Source organism: Tamandua tetradactyla, chromosome 7 (genome assembly GCF_023851605.1).
Source record: "Tamandua tetradactyla isolate mTamTet1 chromosome 7, mTamTet1.pri, whole genome shotgun sequence".
Lineage (NCBI taxonomy): Eukaryota > Metazoa > Chordata > Mammalia > Pilosa > Myrmecophagidae > Tamandua > Tamandua tetradactyla.
The window spans coordinates 124,186,089-124,207,876 of NC_135333.1; the positions used below are offsets into that span (position 1 = coordinate 124,186,089).

The 21,788-nt window shown below is 46.9% G+C and overlaps 1 protein-coding gene across 2 annotated transcripts; it reads right to left on the reverse strand.

Annotated features, from left to right (window-relative positions):
* Window positions 1-3: 3 nt before the first annotated feature.
* MYO1A (myosin IA) lies at window positions 4-21,754 on the reverse strand. Of its 2 annotated transcripts, XM_077111102.1 has the most exons (28): window positions 20,759-21,754; window positions 19,270-19,403; window positions 19,020-19,135; window positions 18,684-18,778; window positions 18,368-18,472; window positions 18,113-18,159; window positions 17,916-17,979; window positions 17,611-17,709; window positions 15,463-15,566; window positions 15,189-15,336; window positions 14,601-14,719; window positions 14,433-14,519; window positions 13,413-13,478; window positions 13,167-13,271; window positions 11,101-11,163; window positions 10,688-10,888; window positions 10,292-10,518; window positions 9,747-9,947; window positions 9,384-9,477; window positions 8,725-8,874; window positions 8,513-8,581; window positions 7,982-8,056; window positions 2,107-2,241; window positions 1,620-1,726; window positions 1,074-1,206; window positions 731-883; window positions 412-539; window positions 4-131 (listed from the first exon to the last, which is right to left on the reverse strand). In XM_077111102.1, exons 2-28 carry the CDS (start codon window positions 19,381-19,383, stop codon window positions 5-7), a joined length of 3,132 nt encoding a protein of 1,043 aa, XP_076967217.1. In that variant the 5' UTR covers window positions 19,384-19,403; window positions 20,759-21,754; the 3' UTR covers window position 4. The 2 variants fall into 2 exon arrangements, with proteins under 2 accessions (XP_076967217.1, XP_076967218.1); XM_077111103.1 differs by lacking the exon at window positions 4-131 and having other exon boundaries at window positions 430-539; window positions 1,028-1,206.
* Between the last annotated feature and the right edge of the window lie 34 nt (window positions 21,755-21,788).

A 21,788-nucleotide genomic window follows, 5' to 3' on the forward strand; every position in this document is an offset into this window, starting at 1 on the left:
TGTCTCACTGTACAGTCACCTCCAGGCGACGACTCCCCTTCTTCTTGCAGCTTAGCTTGCCATCCTCACCTCCCCCAGGGCCTTGGACGACCTTGACAGCCACACTGCTCTCCTTGAACCTCACTGAGAAGCTGAAGTGGGTACAGACAAGAAAAGCAAAGGCTGGTGCCCCCATCTTCCCACACCCTACCCCCACACTTTCATAAGAGCTCGGCCTCCCCTCCCTGAGGCATGTCCCTCCCCCAGATCACTTGCGGCCCCAGAGAAGGTGGGTGAGGGCACTAAGAAACACCTATCGAGCCCTGAGATAGTATGCCCCACTCTCCGACTGTGAGAGCTCTCGGGCTCACAAGGGCCAACAGCTTGGTCACCCGTTCCTGGCCCTCCCTCAGCCCCAGATCATGACCCTACTTCTCAGTCACAGTGATTGGCAGCTGCCTCTGTGTGGCATCCAGCACAGCCTGGTACATTTTGGTCAACAGTTCAATCACGTGCCCACTGATAAGCAGAAAGTCCCCCTTGGAGCCCAACGATGATATCTTAGGAAGAGAAAGAAAATATCAGGGAAGAGACTCATTTTCCCTCCTCAGGAGCACCTTGAGGGACATCAAAGGAGGAAGGAGCAGGCCCCGATGAGGGATGTGGTCCCCGTCACCTCCAGGCGGCCCCAGCCCCACGACGCCCACCACCATCTCCTGCCGGAGACCCTGTCTCCGCGGGGCTCTGACACCTCACTCAGATGCAGGCTAAATAGCCCATCCCTGAGGCTGGTGACTGACACCCCAGCCACGCTGTCCAGCCCAACAACTGTCTTGGCCTGGGACTTCTTGGTGTCTGTGAGAATCACATGCCCCTTGGTCAGGAGGAGAATCCGAGAGGAGGTCTAGGGACAGAACGTGAAAGTGTGAGTAAAGGCTGGGAGTAATTGCCACCCTACACCCTCCACCTGGCTCCACCAGAGGCTCCACAGAGGAGAACCCAGAGCACATGCAGCCCACCCGGCCTGCTTCTCAGCTGCCGGCCTCACCACTCGGGACGGGACTGTGGGAGGAGTTCAGGAGGCTGGCCTTCACCTTGCCGTTGCCACGATTGACCTTCTTCACAGTCTCTGCCACCAGAACAGGCCCTTCTTCCCCACCCTTCAGCTTCTGCAGCTTGGGGTTCCCTTGCAGCCCAATGTAATCACCACGGAATGGTATGGGGACACTGAGGACATGGGAGGGAGAGCAGAGAGACAAGGTCTTCACCACTGACTCCAAGGCCCTCTGTCCCACCCCCAGAGACCCATCTTAGTCCTCTTATAGCCTCCCCCCATACCCTCCACCACATCTTCTCAGTGGTTCTCAAAGGGTGGTTCCAGACCAGTGATATAGCATTCTTACTGAGAACTTTTTAGAAAGCAAATTCTTGGGCAGCACTCCAGACCTGCTGAATCAAATCAGAAACTCTGAGGATGGACCCAGCAATCTGCCCCTTGATGAGCCTGCCAGGTGATTCTGATGCACGTGGGCTAAAGCTTGAGAGCCACTGCTCTATCTAGGTCACAGGAGCCAACCCCACAGGGGAAATCTCCTCTTTGCACTTAAACAAAATAGCTGCGGGGTCTAGGAGGCCCTCACCTCTGGGCGTATGATGCCTTCTTGTCCTTGAACAGTTCACTGGCACAGAGTTTCTCCTTTAGGACTTCAACCTGCTTTGGAGACAGCTGGTCCCGGAACTTCTTGCACTGGTGATAGGGGAAAGCAGGGGCTTAGATATGGGAGGGAGAAGAGCAGAGCAGGGGGAGGGAGGACATTGTTGGGAAAGGAGCAGAAGCTGAGAATGTTGGGAATGGAAGAAGAAGGACAGGGAGAGAGAAAAGGACAGGTACTAGATGCTTCAGAGAGAGGGCATGGGCTGGAGAAGCACCAAGGACAAGGGCAGGAACCAAGGGAGGCAGGGAGAGGTGAGTGAAATAAACAAACACAAGCACCAAGAGGTCTGTGTGCCTGGTACACAGTGCAATGCCCAGTCCCAGACAGGTGCTCAATCGGTATTTCCAAGGAAAAGAACAATGAGAGGGGAAGTGCCTGGGCATCAGGAAATGCTGCCCTGAGCCCCACCCACCTTCCACTGGTAGAAGAGCTGCCGCAACTCCCTATTAGCTGTGTTAAAACACTTGTAAGGGGCGGGTGGCCATGTGTTGTCCAAGACTTTGGTGGATGGCATATTCTTCTTGAGCCCCAGTAGGAATTTCTGTACCTGCATTGGGAGCAGGGAGAGAGGGAGTGCAATGATGAGAAGAGATAACTTCTGACATGCAAACTCACAGCCAGACCCTGTCACTTAGAAAGAGGAATGCCACACATAATGGGAGGCAACACGTGGAGCTGAGGAGGAGCAGTACAGACAGACTTTATTCTTATGGAGCTTATATTCTACAGATGGATGGAAAGGGAGAAAGCACAAGCAAATGTATATAAGACATGATATAATGCAGTAATAAACACATAAAATGAAATGTAATGCTATCTGCTACGATGATGGTAGCATGTTCTAGGAACAGAAATAAAGGTAGTGTGGCTGGAGTAAATTGAGGAAGAGGAGAGAAGGTCAGAGAGTTGGTCAGGGACAGACCACAAAGGGCCTTGGAGGCTACAGAAAGGACTTAGGCTTTTATGCTGAGTGACATGGGACACCATTAGAGAGTTTTGAGCAGAAGAGTAACATAATCTGATTTAAGTTGTCTTTTTAATTTAATATATTCTTTTTTATTTTGAAAGTTTTTAAACTTCAGAAAAGTTAAACCACACAATGAACATCTGTACACCGTATATAAATTCAACTTACAGCATTAAAATCTTGCCCCATCTGCTCGCTTGCTGTCAATCACACACACACATATATGCTACTTATATAAATATATACTATACACCCCCTATACCATCCTAATGTAGATTACAGATATTATGACATCTTCCCCTAAAGTTTCAGCATGCATTTCCCAAGAATCAGGACATTCTCCTACACATCAATGCTCCATTACCACACCTAAGAAAATAAACAATTAGAAACCCTCATCCAATAGCAATTCATATTCAAATTTGTCCTTTAAAAACATGTCCTTTATGCCCAGAATAAGAATGAGGACCTTTAATCCTGTATAGCTTAATGTAACATCCTGATACATCCTAGATATATTAAGTAGATAATCAAAAAGTATTGGAAATGTCCCTTGAGGGATGGGAGGAAAAAATATGGAACTATTAAAATATTGACCCCTGATACTGTGTCAAAAATTAGGGATACGCAAATCAACAGGCCAAGTCCTTGATCTTGAGGCTTGCTCTTGTGAAGCTTATGTATGTAGTGGAGAAGCTTAGCCTACCTATAGGTATGCCTAAGAGTTATTCTGAAGGATCTCTTATATTGCTCAGATATGGCCTCACTCTCTCCAAGCCCAACTCTGAAAATGAAATCATTGCCCTCCCTGCTACATAGGACATAACATCCAGGGGTGAAGTCTATCTGGTGTTATGGGAGATGACTCCCAGGGATGAGCCTGGCCTAGCAGCATGGGATCAACAATGCCATCCTGCCCAAAAGGAGGAAAAGAAGTGTAACTAATGGAGTATCAGTGGCTGAGAAAGTTCAAATAGAGTTGAGAGGCTACTCTGGAGGTCACTCTTACACAAGCTTCAGTTAGACATTGCTACCTATCATAATTTGCCAAAACCTAACCAAAGCCATTCCAGCCAATCCTAAAGAACACCTAGGGAAATATGTAAGATTCTATAAAAGTTCCATGTACTAGGGTAACTTTCCAGAAACCTACATCATCCAGTTGGGTCCCTGGACCAGATAAGTCTTGAACTCTAGGGTGGCCAGCCTCTCCAGAACATCAGATAGTTCCATCTTCCTACCCCATATTATTGACAGCCCTTTCCAACATAAAAAAGAACCGGCACGATCCCGCCCGGCCGTGAGCGCGAGCCATGCTAGTTCTAATTTTTGCTCAGGCGCCCTCTCCAGGGTCCTGTGAAGTAAAGCCTGGCAGCGTGAAGGAGAAGGGTTTCTCTCCATAGACAGCTTATAAAACAATGTTCAGAAGCCTTCGACCTCATTAATCGAAGGGTATGAGAAATTAGAGAAGAGTACTATATATGATAAGCCATCTTCCATGGAGATGTGTCTCCATTCAAGATGGGGCTGCTTACTGGAGCCCTTTAAGAGGGAACCATTTTGGAAAAACCTTTAGAGCCACAAGAGTCACGAGAGTCACCAGAACCGACGGAGCCAATAGAACAGACAGAGTCCTGGGGAAGTCACTGAAGAAAAAGCTAGCAGACATCACCATGTGCCCTCCCAGCTGAGAAAGAAATCCCAAACACCACTGGCCTTCTTAACCAAGGTATCCTTTTCTGGATGCCTTAGATTGGACGTTTTTATAGGCTCACCTTAATTTGGACATTTTCACAGCCTTAGAACTATAAACTTGTAACCTAATAAATTCTCACTCTTTAAAAGCCAAAAAAAAAAGAACGGGCATAGCACAAATACCCCTAAAGAGTGGGAGAAAAATCAAAAGTGATGGTCGAGTTATACAGAGAAGGTAGGGTTTAACAAATGAGTATGATTACTGAATCATTATATTGATATTTCTTTTAGTCTCTAGTATCTTAGAGTAGCTAGAAGTAAAACCTAAAATTGTGGAATTATAACCCATACCAAACTCTGAAATCTGTTCTACAACTACTTATTGTGCTGTACTCTGAACTTTACTGCTTTTTTGTATGTATGCTATTTTTCACAAAAAAAGAAAAAAAAGTTGATTGTGATGATAAAAAAAATATTTATTCCTTCTAGCCTCCTATATTCTGGAGCAGCCAGAAGAAAAATCTAAAATGATGGTATGGTAGCCCAAACTCTGAAATTTCTACAATTTATTGTGCTATGCTTTGAAATTTATTGCTTTTTTGTATATATATTATTTTTCATACACACAAAAAAAGTCAATTGTGATGATAAAAAAAATATTTATTCCTTTTAGCCTCCAATGTTCTGGAGCAGCTAAAAGGAAAAATCTGAGATGATTGTATCATACCCCATGACAAACTCTGGGATCTGTCCTGTAACTACTTGTTGAAAAGTGCTTTGAAAACTATTGCGTTTTTCTTTCTTTGCTTTGTACACATGTTATATAATACAATTTTAAAAAGTTAAAAAAAATGTCCTTTATAACTTTTTTATTTTTTCTATTCCTGTTTCACCTGTTGTATCTGTTTAGTCTCCCCTACCTCATCTAGAACAAGGACTCTGAAATCTTTAAACCCCAGCGAGCACCTAGCACCCTGCTTATTTATGGAATATAATTATTGATGGTATTGAAAATGACTTCATCTTGGGCACTTCCAAGTGTTTAGACTTTTAATGAATATTTTAGGTTAAAAAACATTGAAATAGAAAAAGACCACACCATCTATCACTCTCTAATTCTCCAGCTCTTTGGAGCTTCCACTCGTGGAAGGTCCACTGGGCTCAGTTCACAGGGTCTGGCCCTAGGGAGGCCTCCAATCCTCCCGAGTCCCCAGATCTTGAACTGGTTTAATCATGAGTATCTCCCACAATCTCCTTTGTTCCAATCAGTGTGAATCCTCTGAGTATTTTTTACCTTATTGAGTTTTTTTTTTTCTGAATCCAAAAAAAATCTGCCCCTTTCTGTACAGCCCTTCTGTCCTCACGTCTTTCCAGGGCCATGGATGTCTGTGTTGCTCAAGTCTCAACTGGGGGGGCAGGTGGGGGCAGCATTAAACAGTGGTTAAAAGCTTTGGAGTCAAATCTGAAAGAATACTTAGCGAGTTATAAAGGATTCTACAAAGGTTCCATGCACTAGGGTAATCTTCCAGAAACCTACAACCTCTAGATGGGTACCTGGACCAGATTAAGTCCTGAAACGCCGAGCAGCCAGCCTCTCCAGAACATTAACTAACTCCATCCCCCATCCCATATTATCAACAGCCCTTTCCAGAAACCTACACCCTACAGTTGGGTACCTAGGGCCAGATAAGTCCTGAAATGCAGAGAGGCCAGCCTCTCCAGAACATCAATTAATTCTATCCCACTATTCTATATTGTGAACACCCCTCTCCAACATGAAAAAGTTAGAATGGGCATAGCCCATATACCCTTAAAGACTGAGAGAAAGATCAAAGGAGAAGGTAGAGTTATAACAGAGAAGATAAGACGTAACAAATTGGTATGACTGCTGAATCATTATATTGATATTCTTTTAATCTCCAGTATCTTGGAGTAGCTAGAAGTAAAACCCTAAAATTGTGGAATTGTAACCCAAACCAAATTCTGAAATCTGTTCTACAATTAATTGTTGTGATATGCTTTGAACTTTACTGCTTTTTTTGTATATATGTTATTTTTCACAATTCAAAAAAATGCTCTGTATATGATGATACTGTGAGCCATTGCCTGTATATTTTGGATAGAGTGTATGGGTGTAAAGATATCTCAATAAAATCGCATTAAAAGAAACAAAAAAAAGCTTTGGCATCAGTTTGAATTCCAGCTCTAGCACTTCCCAGCTGTGGGACCCTTGGCAAGTTATTTACTTCCCAAAGCCTTACCTTTCACCTATAAAATGAAAGAAAGAGCAGTGTTTATCTCACAGGGTTGTTAAAAGCACTACATGAGCTGAAGCATGTAAAGAGACCCGCACATAGCAAGAGCTCAAAAGAGAGTAGCTGCTATCCTAGTTATGGTTAAGGCAATGGCAAAGTATGGCATAGTCAGAAACACTGGAGGATCAATGCTAAGTGACCCCCCATAGGCTCCAATGGGGGAGCAATTTATTGAAATCTTGTCTGAAACCCAGCAGTTCTGTGGTTGCCATCCAGCAGCTGCTAATATAAAGGGGAAAGATGAAAGAGGGGGCATTTAGGAGATAAGCACAAAATCAGATTAAGGTCTCAGGTATGTAGCAAGAGAGCACATACTTCATGAAGGCAGACAGGAGACCAGACAGTGTTTTTGAAAAAAGGCCTGGGAAGATGGAACTTCCCTGAGGAGGGGGAGAAGGAGGAAGGCTCAGAGAGGCAATGAAGGCACCATGGTTCAAAACTCCCATTCTTCTTCTTAGCCCAGAGATCCAGCCTCCCCAACAACAGAGGGGCTCCAAATGATTGTGTCTCGTGTCTGAACAAGCATAAATAAGCGTTCTAACAACTATTAAATCAGGGCAGGTTGGTTATCATTTATACCAGTCCTCTGTGCAAGACCAGCTCTTCCTCCTTGCTGGCCTTCTAAGGTTTCACTGGAAATGATGCTCTCGCCATCTGGTTTCCCACCAACGCTTCTCAGAAGCACTGTTGCTATCTGATGGATGTCTTTGGGAGTCACTCATTTCTTTCCCTGTTTTCTGCCCTCTGGAAACTGCAAGTAGTTTGAATGCCTGGGCCTGGCCCTGGCTTCTTCCTGCCAACGCTGACCTGAGTCCTCCGGAATTAAGATAGGTCCTTCTTGAGCTCTAACTTCAACTCTCCTGGTATAGTTCAAGAGGCAACAGAGGGATGATACGATTTCTCTACCCTTACCTCTACCCCAGATGGATCTCTTAATGTCAGGCTAGTTAATCCTACATGTGTCCTCAATCTGCTCATCCATGAGACTCAGCCTCTTCAATATTGTTAAACATACAGCCCTGTATCCTATTCACCCAGGGACCAGATGGTAGATGTGCTGGGTCCCCTTCCTGCCAGGAGGTTGCCTGGAATGTCCACTCAAGCCAAAATGCTCTCTGATTCTGCCCCTAGTCTCTGTGATGCTGGGGCCTGCATCCCCTCTTCTCCTAGGACTTAGAACATACAGATCAAGGAGGAGCTTGGAAAAAACTTTGAATCACCTCTTCTCAAACCTCACATCTTCCTCTTCCAGACCTTTCCATCCCTCTCTCCACCCCACCCCCATTCCCACCTCAACCCCCACCACTTACCATGCTCTTATAGATGAAATCTGACAACAAGAGAGCAGCTACTGACCGGAAATACTTCCGATAATCCTTGCGGATCTGCAGGGACATACAAGAAAGGAGCCAAAGTGGAGATAGACAGAGTATCAAGGAAGAGGTCCTACTATTTTTCAACCACATAAAAAGCAGAGTAAGATAGAGAGCTGAGATGTAGCTGGAGGGGAGAGCATCAAGTTGATAACTCAGAGAGGAGGAAGATCCTTAATGCAGAAGGCAGAGCTCCCCCTGCGCCCCTAGTCCAAGGCACACCCAGACCTATATATCCAGATAACCCCCCAACACATACCACACTCTCAGACACATACACACTCACACTGAGCAGACTCAGATGCACACCCAGACACAAGCATGCCATTGCACAGGGGTATGTCCTGGATGCAGGATCAGCTTGCTTTCTGCTAGTTTTCCTCCTTAGCAGCTGGCACAATCCAGAAAGATCCATGTAGGGGAGTGAACCACGCATGGGGAGGAAGTCCCTGTCCCCTTTCCCATTACCTTCCACCCTCTCACAAATGCCTGGATCAACAATACTGATGCCTTTATCCTCCCGTAGCGTTTCTTTTGCTGCAGAAAACATGGGGCCTGTTGGTAAATGCTTTGACAGACCTGTCCCACCCCCCATCAAGCTCCACCTCCTGAACCACCTCTCCCACATCCCATTCTCCCCATCAGAGTGAGGGGGATGGGACTTTGGGGATGACTGATACCATGTTGCCCCGAAACCAGGAGGAGATGAGGATCTGACTTCTACGCATCTGCTGGTAGTACATGCGGCAGCGCCAGCCTCGGTACACCTTCTGTATGAGTGTGGCCAGCTGCTGAAGTCTCAGGCGCCGCTGCTCTTCCAGGTAGAAAAGCTGGAGAGAGGGGAAGAGGGGGAACAAAGAGGCTGGCCTAGGGTAACAGTGCTCTCCCGTACCCCCTGGCACCAGAAGCTTCCCAGGTAGACTTTTATGTTATCATTGTTTGTCTTGTTAGTTCATTCATTTGTTCATTCATTCACTTAACAAGTGTCTACTGAACTCTGATTCTGTAGCCAGCCCTGTGCTAAGTTTTAGGAAATCAAACATAAGCAGAAAATCGCCCCTACTCTCAAGGAGACCGTTTCAGCAGAGGCCAACTCAGAGGGCCCCTCAAATATACATGGCTCCCAGGGATCAGGGCACAGGGTGAGCAGTGGGGGGCAGTAATGGGAGGCCTTCAGATTCAGTTCCCAGGGATAAAGCCCCTGCAGTGAGGAGACTGCCTCATTCATTGTCCATAGCAGGTTATAGACCCTCCCTTTCCCTTCAGCCTCACTCAGGTGGGCTTTCCCACTTTTCCACCTTCCCTCCCCCACCAAAGGCAAGTGCCTTCTCTAACTCACAGTCTTGGGGCTTCTAATGAAGATCTTTGTCTTCCCAAAGGCCAGCTCCTCTGAGGCCACACTCAGCTCCCCCATGACCTTCTCAACTCCCTCCCTACAGAAGTAGATGGGGGAAAGCTTCTGAGGGCTAGCCCAGGAGAGGGCCCTCCTCCACACTTCCCCTAAGCCCTTTTACCCTGGGGGAAGGGCTCTGGGCTCAAACAGATTCAGAGCCTTTGAAAAGTAATAATTCAATTCATTTCCCCAAGTATCCACTCACCGGCTTTAGCAACTGTGCACAGCATCACCCACTCCTGGTCCTTTCCCTCGAGATATTCCCTGAACTGCTCCTCCCTGCTTCTGAGTCTCCCCACAGGGTCTTACCGATCTCCTCCATTCCAGCGAGGCCAGGTGCTCCGGCTCAGCAGTCGGTACCTTTCCAGAAAGGACCTATATCCCTGGCGGTAGGCGTAGCCTGCCCGTCGTACCCGCACATTCTCCAGCAGCCCCAAGTACCGGACCTGGACTTCCACCAGGTTGGAGGAGAACTGACCTTGCTGCTGGTGCTCATTGGGCTTAATGCACCTGGGGGAGGTGAGCAAGTGTGAGCTTCAGGACCTGACACCTTTGCCAGTGTAACCCGTCTGGGTTCTGTACGCATTCCCCTTGGTTAAAATATTTCGGAGGAGGAGGTCACACTGGCCTTCTCAGTTTCATTCATTACTGAGAGGCCCCTCCCAAAGTCTGATGCTCTCTCACCTCCTGCTCAGGTGAGTTTCAGCTCCTCACCTGGCTCTGTTTTGCATGAGGAAAAGGTCTCCGATCCACTTATTCCAGGGACTGTACCCCATGAATGTGATCTACAGGGCATGGACCCTTCCCATGCCAGCATGGATGGGGCATGTTCCCCTGTGTGCCCAGCATGTCACCTGATGTAGTTGGGGTTCTTGGAATACAGGTTCTTCATGAGAACGGCCACAGAATTCTTGAACTGGGCCCCAACAGTCATAGGGCGTTTGAGAGATGTCTGCCTGGGATCGCCCTCCGGAAACAACGAATGGAGGAGAGGGTGCCGGGCCCTCCACATGGTCTGGGACAGGTCCCGGAAGAGTAGGTCATTATTCTTGTCAATGAAGCTGGTCACGATGTACGTCACCTGCAGGGGGCAGTTACTGGTTTGGAGGCCCCAAGACTCTGTCCCAGTATTTGGTCCTCCCCAGTCTCATTGTAAAGTATTCCAAACTCTTGCCTCCACCAACTGCTCCCCCACTGTCTTCATCCTGTGCCCCAGCCCTAGACTTTGCCCTTCAGCCCCGCCATTTCACCTTGCCCGCATAGTGACAGATGCGGAAGCAGCTGAGGCCCATGGTGTGGTCATACTGGCGCTGGGCATTCTGGGTGACTTTGCTCTCATAGTAGCCATGCTTGGAGAAGACCTGGTTCAGCTTTGCTAGGAAGGTGGAGTCACTGACCACCCCAGGCCGCAGGCACTCCTCATCCAGCAGGGCCAGTATGCCTCGCTGATTCTGGGTGGGGGGAACAAGGGTAGCCCAACCTAGACCTGGTTCTCCAAGATGCCATGTTCTCACCACTGCCCCCTCTGCCCCCTTTTACCCCCTGCCCTCATTATCATCCTTTCCAAGTGGGGCAGGGTGGAGGGAGGCCGGGGCAGGAACAAGGACAGATGTTCCAGCAACCTGGAAAGGGAGGTCCTGGTGCTAAGAGAAGGATAACTTACATGCTCAATGAGGTTACAGATGACGTTATTATCAAAGTAGTCCACCTTTGTCCATGGTATGCCCTGGTGAGGAAAGGATGTGACAAATTACAGGAAGCAGATCTAAGACAAGTTCCCAAAGGCCTCTCCAGGCACAGCCTCCTCTTCCCACTCCTCGAGGCACCATCAGAAAGCCCCTTAGTCTAGAGGATTCCTTGGTGTGATTCCTGTTTACATTCCCATCCCTCCAAGGTGGATGGAGAATTGGGGGGGGGGGGGGGGGGTTAGACATATGGGAGGACCCAGAGCAGCTGTGAGGGAAGGTGAGACAAGGCAGAAAGCCCTGTGGGTAGTGTAAGATGGAGAGGGAGTGTAATGTGTTGGGATAGGGGTTACTCCATTGTGGGAGTAGAGAGGGATCCATGTGCATGTGGAAGAACAAATGGCAATGCTACTCTGGCAACGAACTGTAAAACCTGAACCCAGAGGTGAGAATTTATCATCAAACAACAAAGCTAATTTGACATATCTTCAAAGACCTCCATCAGTGAGCCTCAACCTTGAATGTGCATCACATTCACCTTGGAGGACTTGTTAAAATATAGTCTGCTGGTCCCACCCCAGGGTTTCTGATTCAGCAAGCCTGGGTGGGACCAGAAAATTTGCATTTCCAACACTTTCCCAGGTGATGCTGATGCTAGTGGTCAGGACCATACTTGCATAACCCTTGATCTACATGATACTTTGGGGACTATAATTTTAAAATAAAATAAAATAGAAAAACAGGGATGGTACAGAGCAGAAGACCCAAAGCAATCATTACTTACTTAAGTAACTTCCTGGCCATTAGCCCTGCAGGTGAGATGGCTCCTGACCCCAGCCCAGTCCCAGAGACCAGACCTCCCAGGCTGAGGCCATCCCAGGTGTGGCTGGAGAGTACAAGCCTTTCTTTCCCTCCTCCCTCACAGGTCTTTAGAGAAAATGAATGGGATTGAGTAAATTTGCCCTTCCACTTCATTCCAAAAATACTTCCCCCAACTGGTTAAATGAATTATGGTATCCTTACAATCCTATGAGGCTGTAAAAAAAAAAAAGACAGAGAGGGGGTCTTTACATACTGATATGGAAAGATCTCTTGTTAGCTGATGAAAGCAAGGTGTAGGATAGAGTGTGTTTACTACCATTTGTATAAAAGTGTGTGGAAAAATATATTTCAGATTGGCTCATAAAATAGCCCTGAAAGAAGGCCCACTTCGGTTGCCTATGTTTGAGGAAAGGAACTAGAAGGCTAGGACAGGGTCAGGAGGCAGACTTTTTACTATACACACTTTGAAACCTTTTGAATTTTGAAACATAGGAACATATTATCTACTCAATAATTAAATTTTAGACATAAAAACATGCAAAAGAACTAAAAATAAGTTTTCACACATTGCAACCACATTGCCTGAAATTCTGCATAACAGATTCCTGAGAGCTTAAAAGGGAACATCCCTGGGAGGGTTTTGACGAATGAGACTCTCGGCCATTCACACATTGGGCTGGATTAGCTCAAGCAGAGAATTTTTCTAACACCTAGACATAGAAAACAGGGGTTTTTACTGAATCAGGGAAGGAGTGTGGAAATTTTGAGCCATGGGGCACTTCTGAAGAGGAGGGACAGCAACAGCAGCCAGGGCTCCAAAGGATTCTGAGATGTTAGAAAAAGGCAAAGAAAGGGATGTGGTAGGGTGCCAAGCCCAGGAGAAATGTCCCTTCTAAATTTGGCTTACAGTCTGACATAGGCCAATCACAACTGTCACTTCACTCTTAACAGTACTCTCCTCCTGCATTCCCTTCCATCAACCTAACCGCTTCCTAACCTGACCTCAAGTGGGGAATGGGGAGCTGAGGTGGGGGCAGGAGATGGAGAGCAGAGAATTGTGGCTACTTGGTAATGCTAGAATGTTCAGCTGTGCAAGAGGAATATTTTGCCCTTTGTGATCCCATCTGGGGACAACACAGGGGAAACTGTGATCAAAGAGAGGATTTGGCCTATGCCTAGAAGTCATTTAAGAAAGGGGAAGTAGGGAAAAACTTCAGCTTACCTCTCTATTATATTCTTCTTGTTCCTCTTTCAGTGTCAGCTCTATGAACACCTGCTGTAGCTTCTCATTACAGTAGTTGATCATAAATTGCTCAAAGCTATTATTCTGAGGGAGGGTACACAGGTTAATGACAGAGAGTAGCTTACTCCAAGAGCCCTCCCCTCTGTCTCGGTCCCACCTCCTCTCACAACCCCCTTTGAGCCTATATCTAACTCTAGGGAAGGACAAGTTGAGTGAAACTCTCACCTCTAATATTTCAAAGCCATAGATATCCAAGACCCCCATGACCTTCTTCTTCTCGCCAGTGCCTACCTGAAGAGGAGGGAAGGACAAATCTGAGGACAGGGGCAGATGTGGCTGTTACAGAGGGCAAACGAAACGAGGATGAGTTGAAAAGGAACCATTGTGATTTTATTCTCCTTCCTCCTCCATATGTGGGAGAATAAGCTAAGGAGGAAGGAAAGGCGATCAAGGAAGATGCACATCAAGTCCAGAATGGTGTTTCTGTGGTATGAGGTAGAAAGACATGAAACTTAATTCCAGTGCATTTTCATCATCCCAGAAAGAAATCTTGTACCCATTCACAGTTGCTCTCCAACCCTCTCTCCCCTCAGTCACTGGTAACCACTAATCTAATGTCCCTTCTCTTGGATTTGCTATTTTGGGCATTTCATATAAATGAAATCATACCATTGGTGGCCTTTGTGTTTGACTTCTTTCACTTAGCCTAATGTGTTCAAGGTTCACCCATGTTGTCGTTTGCATTTATCAGTCCGATTTACTCCTTTTTATGACTGAATAATATTCTATTATATGATATTCCACATTTTGTTTATTCATTTATCAGTTGATAGGTATTAGATTGTTTCCACTTTTGGGCTATTATAAACAATGCTGCTAGGAACATTCCTATACAAGTTTTTGTGTGTTTCTGGGTCATATGACAATCATGTACAGGGTTTCATCTCCTCCTCACTAAACCCTGTGAACAGGTGTGCATTATTGCTCCATTTTCCAAACCTGTAAACCTAGGTTCAGAATCTCTGTGAAATTGAAAAGTCAACCGCTAGTAAATAAGGGAGCCGGATTGTCTCACTCAAAAACAAATGTTTCCAGAATATGTTATTGGAAGGAACTGTTCCTCATTCCTCATCATCCTTCTCCACACTGTTCATCTCAGAATACAAAGTAAGGGTATTCTAGGTAACTAGGACACAAAAGATGAGTTAAGCAGGAGAGTTTTGAGGGAGGAGGGCTCTCTCTCACCTTGATACTCTCATTGATTCGGTTCACTATCCAGTTGAAGAGGCGACTGTAGATGTTCTTGGCCAGAGCATCCCGAGCGTACTGTGCCTACAGGGCCAAGTCAAGCTGGTCAATGTGGGAAGCCCTAGAGCAAATTCAAAACTAGCCCCTTCCCATAGGGCTCCTTACCTGGATGACATTCAATGCAGTGACCACCTTTTCTTTGTTTGTTTCCATTGTTCTTGTACACAAAGCTCTCTCTAGTTCCTCTGCATTCAAACCTGCTATCTCCCCAATCTCTCGAATACCTAGAGTGATGAGGAAATGCAACTTGGCCTAAGAGAAGACTTTCTCCCAAGGGGATGGGGTGAGACTAGTACACGAAACTGCCTGGGAGACTGGGCCTGGGGAAGTCATTCAATCTGGAACATGGTCCTGGAAGAATCTCTGTGGAAGGAGAAAAGGGAGATAGGGCTCTTTGCATGCATTAGGTACTTTGAGAATCTCCTGAAATAGTTGGGATTATCTCCACCCATTTTGCAGAAAAACCAGCTGAGACCAAAAGGGGCCCCAGAACTGAGGTCTATCAAAATTCAGAACTTTGTTCCAATATGCCTCACTGGGAGTTCTCAATGGGTTTGTGTGGAGTAGAATTCAGGAGCAGGGTGAGTGGGACCAAATCAGGGTGAAGTGGAATAGGATAGAGATGGTAGAAGAGCAAGAATTGCAATAGGAGATTCAGAGGACTGAATGGGGCTCCAGCAAGATGGTGCAAACCTTGCCCATCGTGGATGCCACTTGCTGGTGTCCCATTGGCCTGGAACTCGTCTGCCAGCTTCACGTTTCCCAACTTCAGCACAAGGGCTATCACCTCCAGCACCTGTTGAATCTCCTCTTCCGAGAACCCAATCACAATCATTGCATTCTTAGGGGAAAAGCAGAAAACAAAAGCTGGGCTGGTGGTGTCAGTCCAATGTCTCCCTTCCCAAAGCCTTGGCACGGACTCAAGGGATGGCCTAAGGGCTTAAGCCTACCTGACCCTGGCACCCACCTGTACAGCCCTGAAGTTGGAAGCATCATCCATGCCATCCACCCTGGACACTTCCTGGTTCAGATAGGCATAGCCACTTATATCCTGCTCAAGCTTCAGTGCCTCTGAGAGGGCCAGGGTGAAGGAAAAAGGGTTAGTACATGGGCTCTCTGTAGCTCTTCAGCTTTGATACCTCATAACTCTTGCCCTATGTTGGTTCATTTATATAGTCAAAAGAGCCATTTTTGTTATAGTTTCTTCCCCCACCTCCTTTGTTTTGGAACCATTAATTCCTATGACAATAGACTATATTTTTAAGTGTTACATAGGGCTTGGGTATTCATAGCTGGGTTTTTGTCCACCCTCATGAAAGAAAAGCCTCATTCTCCTCTTGTCCTCACCCTTAGGATTCTAAACAATAAAAACAAAAAAGAAAACCCTCCATCCTATTCAGGTCTCAGGTGCCTGTGGGAGGACAAAGGTGGGGGGAGAAAGGTAAATATAATTTCCCACTCACTACCAGCCACAACACCTCACCCTTGGCCTGGATTGCTTTTACTCATTAATTGTCCACTGAGCACCAACAAAGTGGCAGGTACTATGCTCCCTGGCCCTGACAACCTCTTCTGGAAGGTCTTCTCTAATGCTACAGTATTGAACCAAAGAGCTCTGTTGTGTTCCCTATGGGGAATCCCTGTCCCAACCCATATCACATGGGTTAGGTTTATGTGTCTGTCTCATCCACAGATGAGTGACTGGTGTGTTGAGATTCTCTTTCATCTCCATATGCCTGCCAGGCACCCAGGAACTCTTTTTTTTTTTTTTTTTTTTTTTTTAATAAATGGATCAAGGGAATGGTCAAGCCATTCATCTGAAATGGGAAGGATTAAGTTAATCATGGAGTTTGAATGATATCAGTAATCTATTATGTGAATGATCTGAGAATCAGGGAATGTCACTCAAACTAGACCTCAGTGGGAATTTCCCTGTGGAATACAAATTTTGAAACAGGAGCCTTCTAAGGGAGAGACATCTGGCACCAAGCCCTAGATGAGACCCAGCTTAGACCCAGCTTAAACAAACAGATGAAGAGTCCTCCTCTGGCAGAACCAGATAAAACAAGACACAAGTACCCACGATTCAGAAAATTGAACATGATCAAGACTATTAAGCCAGGTAGGAACGGGAGACCTGGAGGGAATGTTCAACCACAGAGATTTCCAGGAGGGGAAAAGGAGATAGGCACAAGTCTGGCAGAGAATAACCAGAAACACAAGGGACAGATCCCTGGGGACAGATACCCATGATGCTCACAGATAGAGAGGGGATTGGGAGGCAAATTCTGGCAGGGCCTCAAGTCCAACCAAACTCTGCAGTGATGCCTACCCAGAGCTACCTTAGGCCGGTCCAGCATCCAGGCAAGGCTGGCTGGATTGGGGACTCACCAGATTCTCCATGCCTTCTGCTCCTATATTCACCTGCATGGGTCTATTTGCTCTGATCATACTGTAGTGTATTGCATCTGTTCACACACCTGCCATCCCTAGAAGACTGTTATTTCCTCAAGGACAGGGTCAGTGTCTTACTCACCTCTATATCCTTAGAGGCTAGCGCAATGATCATAGTAGGTGTTAAAGAGATATGTGATTGTGATGGATGAATGACTGGAACTTGCAAAGAACTATATAAGAAGAGGAAATCAGGAACAGTGTCCCAGGTGAGGCAGATGTAGACCTAAGTACAACTTCAGCTAGAGCTACTGAGAGTTCTTGAACACTTTAACATGCCTATTTTCCTGCTGATTAATAAAATCCTTAGAACCTAAGGTAGGAAAGGAAAGTATATGGGAATGAGTGTTCCATTTTTGAAGCCAGTTTGGGGAAAGAGGAACTGAGGCAGGACAGAGGACCACTGAAGAATCAACCAGGTTTATCCCTTACAATAAAACCCCAGGAAAGGGAGAGAAGACAACATGGGTCAGGGGATTTATTCCCAACAATGGGTGAGTAAGGTCCTGGGTGATCAATGCAGGCAAGGAGAGGTCTTGTAGGAGGAGGAGGGGGAAGGGGGATCCAAGGGATGAGGTCTGTGGGGGCCCAAAGGGAATAGAGGTTCTCGGGAGCTAATGGAATTGGCATGCTCTGCCGTGTGCCCAGGGCAGGCACCTACTTAGCAGCTGTGCATCTGCTCCAGCCAGTAGCTGATAGAAGATGTGGAAGTTCCTTTCTCCTTTGAGCTGCTTCACCACTCGGGATTTCTCCAGCAGATCTGGCAGAGAATCAGATAATAACGTCATGAAGGCCTGGAAGATCATACAGCTTCATTCTAATTCTGCCCTCAGCCGTGGTCTTCCTAGTGGTTAGGAAGTCTCCAGGTAGTCTAATTGTTCCCTGATGTACCATAGCAGGTTAGCAGAAATGACCATGAAGCAGGTGGAATAGAGAAGTGGAGAATGAAATGGGGGAGACACATACAGTTTGTGATGACACCACCGAGAGGAGCTCCTTTGAAGTCAAACTCAATATCCATGTATTTTCCCTTCAGAGAGAAACCAAAGAGAGATTTTGCTTTCTCCTCTTCTTGCCACCCTGTCCTGGAGGGGTCTGTGCTGAATTCCTTCCTCCCAAGCCCCTACACCCTCTCTACCCAGGCCAGGGAAATATTCACTCACAAATCGAGAGGAGTTGATGTTGCGAATGGTCTTGGCATTGCCAAAAGCTGCAGGGATGAGGAGAGAGGAAGTGAGATGGAGTTGAAGGGAGAGGTGGGACTCTAGAGAGGGGAAAGGAGGAAGGTCTTCCAGTCATCACACCAATCTTAGATTTTCCAAGAGAATAGTGGTTGCTGGAATATTGGGAAAGAGGGACTATGGCTGAGGAAGTCTGGAGGTCAAGGGGACAGAGAGGGCAGAGGCAGGAATTCTCACCCTCCAGAACTGGGTTTGACTGAAGCAGTTGTTCCTTCACAGAATTCACCTGCTCTTCTTTCCCACAGACAGCAGCCACATAAGACATCACCAACTTACTAGCCTCTGTCCAAGAGAAACCCCTACATGAATTCCCACCCAGAGCTGACCATCCCCCACCACCCTCCTGAAGGCCCTCGTTCAACATCTCAAACCCCTCAAAGTCAGAAAAACTGGGAAGGAATTTCTGTGAGGAGAAGGACCAGGCATGGCTTGGAAAGAGACAAAGGGAGCAGTTCAGAGGTGACTCCATGTCATCTCCAGTTGGGTGCCTCACCAGTCTTCCCAGCTCCACTCTCTCCCGTGATAAGGATACACTGGTCTTGGTCCCGGTTCTTCAGTGACTGGTATGCCAGATTTGCCAATGCATAGCTTATGGGGAGGAGATGGACAATGACGGACATTAAGACCAGTTCAAGACACTATCTTTCACTCAATCCCCAGATCCTGGTTGGACCAGAGTGAGGCAAGAAGTGACAGGCTTAGGATGGGGTCTCCCGAGGGCCAGGGGAGGAAGGTGCACTTGGAGAACCTCCCTCAGGGCAAGGATGTTTTGATGTCTCATTGTCAGGAAGCTGGGCCCTGCCAGCCCTCTGTCAGCCCCTCTACTCACATGTGGGGCTTCAACTCATAAAAGGTATAGTCCTGGTACTTGGCAATGAACTCTGGGCCATAGATGGGCAGCTGCTGGTAGGGATTCACTGAGATCACCACGTTCCCAATGTAGGTCTGGAGCCAAGGAAGAAGGTGACAGGGATGAGCTAGAGGGGCAGGTGAAGTGGGGAGAAGGCAGAGGGGGAAGTGGGAGTGCATGAGCTATCTGGCCACATACCCACAGCCAGCAGCACCCATATTGCACTCACATAAATCTCCTTGTTTTCATAGCGAAGCTGAAGGTTCTTGAGCAGGGACTCCTCCACCAGAGGTTCCAGAAGGACAAGGTCCTCCACCCCCACGGAAACTTCTAGGAGAGCCATGTCCAGAAGGCCTACGAGTCCTGGGAGTAAGTGGTGGGGGGAATAGTTTGATGATGACTGCTCTGCATTAGGGCTTTGGGTTGGTGGGGATGGAACACGAGTGGGAAAGGACCACCTGCCTTTGACCATCAGGGTAAGAAAGGCACCCAGTAAGCCGTAAATGAGGGTGCACAGTTGTACATGAAGGAGAGTGGCCAGGGAGGAAAGGGAAAGCAAAACTTTGGGCATCAGCCAGGACAGAAAGCTCTCTCCCTTCTGCACTGAGGCCCTGGCCAGGGTTCAGACTCCCTATTTGCCCCCAATTCTCATTCTCAACCTCCTTCCTTTCATAGCCCCTATTTCAGTCACCCAACCCACACATATCCAATTTTAAAAGTTCTTCCAAAGGTCTCTCCTCCTTCCTCATTGTTAGGGTGAGCATTTTTAAAACAGGAATTACACAAGAGCACAGAGTCAGGAGTTCCTCCATAAAATATTGGAATACCCCAGAGATTAACTAGGGTTTGTTCCCTCAATAAACAAGCGGCTGTCAGTACCTCTGGATGTGCCTACAAGTCTGTCCCTATTTTTCTATCTCCAGCTTTTAAATCCATTCCTGTAACCTTCCGGCATGGGCTTTGCCTCGGAGAGACACACCTAGCTTTTTAGTAGCTGGCAAAAATGGACACAGAGGAGCTGCAGGAAGAATTATGGAGCTCAGCCCCCACTCAGTAGGTACATGGAAGGTGTTCCCTAAGGAAGAAGCCCAGCCCTCTTCAGTTCTATGTGACGTAGTAGGCGGGGCGGCTGGGTGCAGGACAGAATTACTAGTACAATGGTCAATGCCACTCCCAAACAAGAATAAAAGAACCATATCCTCCTACTCTCCTGGTATCTCTGAACTGGGGAAGAGATGAATGGGGGCAGGGAGGGAAGCAGGAATGGTATGTGGGAGAAGAGGGCACAGGCTTCTTTTTCCCTTCACTCTGCTTTTCCCAAGCTCCAGAAAAGGAGAGCACTTGTCACTCTTCTTTTGCAACTGAGGAAGAAATAATAACACCAGTAACAGCAGTCTCTAGCAATGATGTGGCACCACAACCAGGCACTATTCTAAATACTATATACACAAACTCTTTTGATGCTACATTATCACCTTTAGGTAGATGGTATTATTATTCCCGATTTTTCAGATGAAATAAATGATAATTTAAAAAAGCAATTTAACAGAGGACGAGAAGCAAAAGGGAAGTTTGGAGAAGACATTTCCTTAGAATTCAGATTTGAAGGGAGTGAGAATGTGATGGGTTGGGGATGGGAAAGGGGAAAGGGAGTATCCTCAGATTAGATACCAAAACATGTTGCAAGAGGAGCTGTGATAGGTCAAAGCAGTACTCACCCAATACGGGAACTAGGGTGTAACTTCAGTGCCCCTTCTGAGAACGGCAGATGAAATCCCAAATTGACAGGAAGAGGGCATAGGAGTCCTGGGTCCCAAGGGTGGAGAGGTACCGTCGTTAGCAGGAGCTGTCCATGGTGTTAGAGAAGCCAGGAAAGAGACTGCCCTTGTTTGCCAGTGTCCACTCTTCCGACCTTTCTTTATGCTGCCTCCTCTAGCCTAGCTCCCAGTGCCAGTAATGGCAGGAGAGGACCAGAGACGGCAGCTCAGCACAAAGTCCGAGGCTATTCCTACTAAGGGTGTGGCTCGCTTAACCCTTCCGAGGCCTGATACCCCAGGGAAGAGGCTCAGTCACTTTGAAAAGCCCATCCTAGGTAGAGAGGAGGTGTCTGGCTGGCTTTAACTGTGGGGCTCAAGTTAAGCAGGGTTCTTGCTCCTTTGTCCCCCAAATTTGGATATGAGAGCAGAAGAAATGGAATTTATAACCAAGAGAAAAACTTCTGAAGTCAGGAATTTTCTCAAGAAGAAAGGTAGGCTAGGGAATCTTCCTGGCAAAGAAATAGAACCTTCCTCAAACCTTCTTATCTTACTGGGGATCAGTGAATGTTAATGAAATTCCTTGAGAATTACATGACAAAACTTCCAAATTCCTCCCCACTTCTCTTTCCCTATGAATCAGACCCAACATAAAGACACAAGGACTCAAGTTAGTAATAACACCTGGCAGTTGTCAGGCATGCACCAGTTTCATGCCACTCCCACCTGCATTATCTCACCCTGGGAGGTAGGCAGTGCAAGTCCTCCATTAAAAAAGGCAAACACCGAGGCTCAGAGAGGTTATGCGACATGGCCACAGTTCCAAATCTAATATGGGAAAGAACCAGGAACAATTTGCAAGCCTCCCGACCCTAAGTCTAACATGGCTCACAGCCCAAGGGTAGATATGTTAACTCTTCAGCCCTAGGACAGTAAGACCCTGAGATGTCATTTCCTGGGCACTGGCTCGGCTGAAAATAACTCTCAGATAAAA

Bases quoted from the DNA above. Each gene is read 5' to 3' on its own strand.
- MYO1A (XM_077111102.1), bottom strand. From the start codon at position 19,383: ATGGCTCTCCTAGAAGTTTCCGTGGGGGTGGAGGACCTTGTCCTTCTG. The intron at 15,337-15,462 runs GTGGGTGCCAGG...TTTTCCCCTAAG, and splicing joins CCAACTTCAGGGCTGTACAG to AATGCAATGATTGTGATTGG. The intron at 1,727-2,106 runs GTGGGTGGGGCT...CCCTATCACCAG, and splicing joins AGCTCTTCTACCAGTGGAAG to TGCAAGAAGTTCCGGGACCA.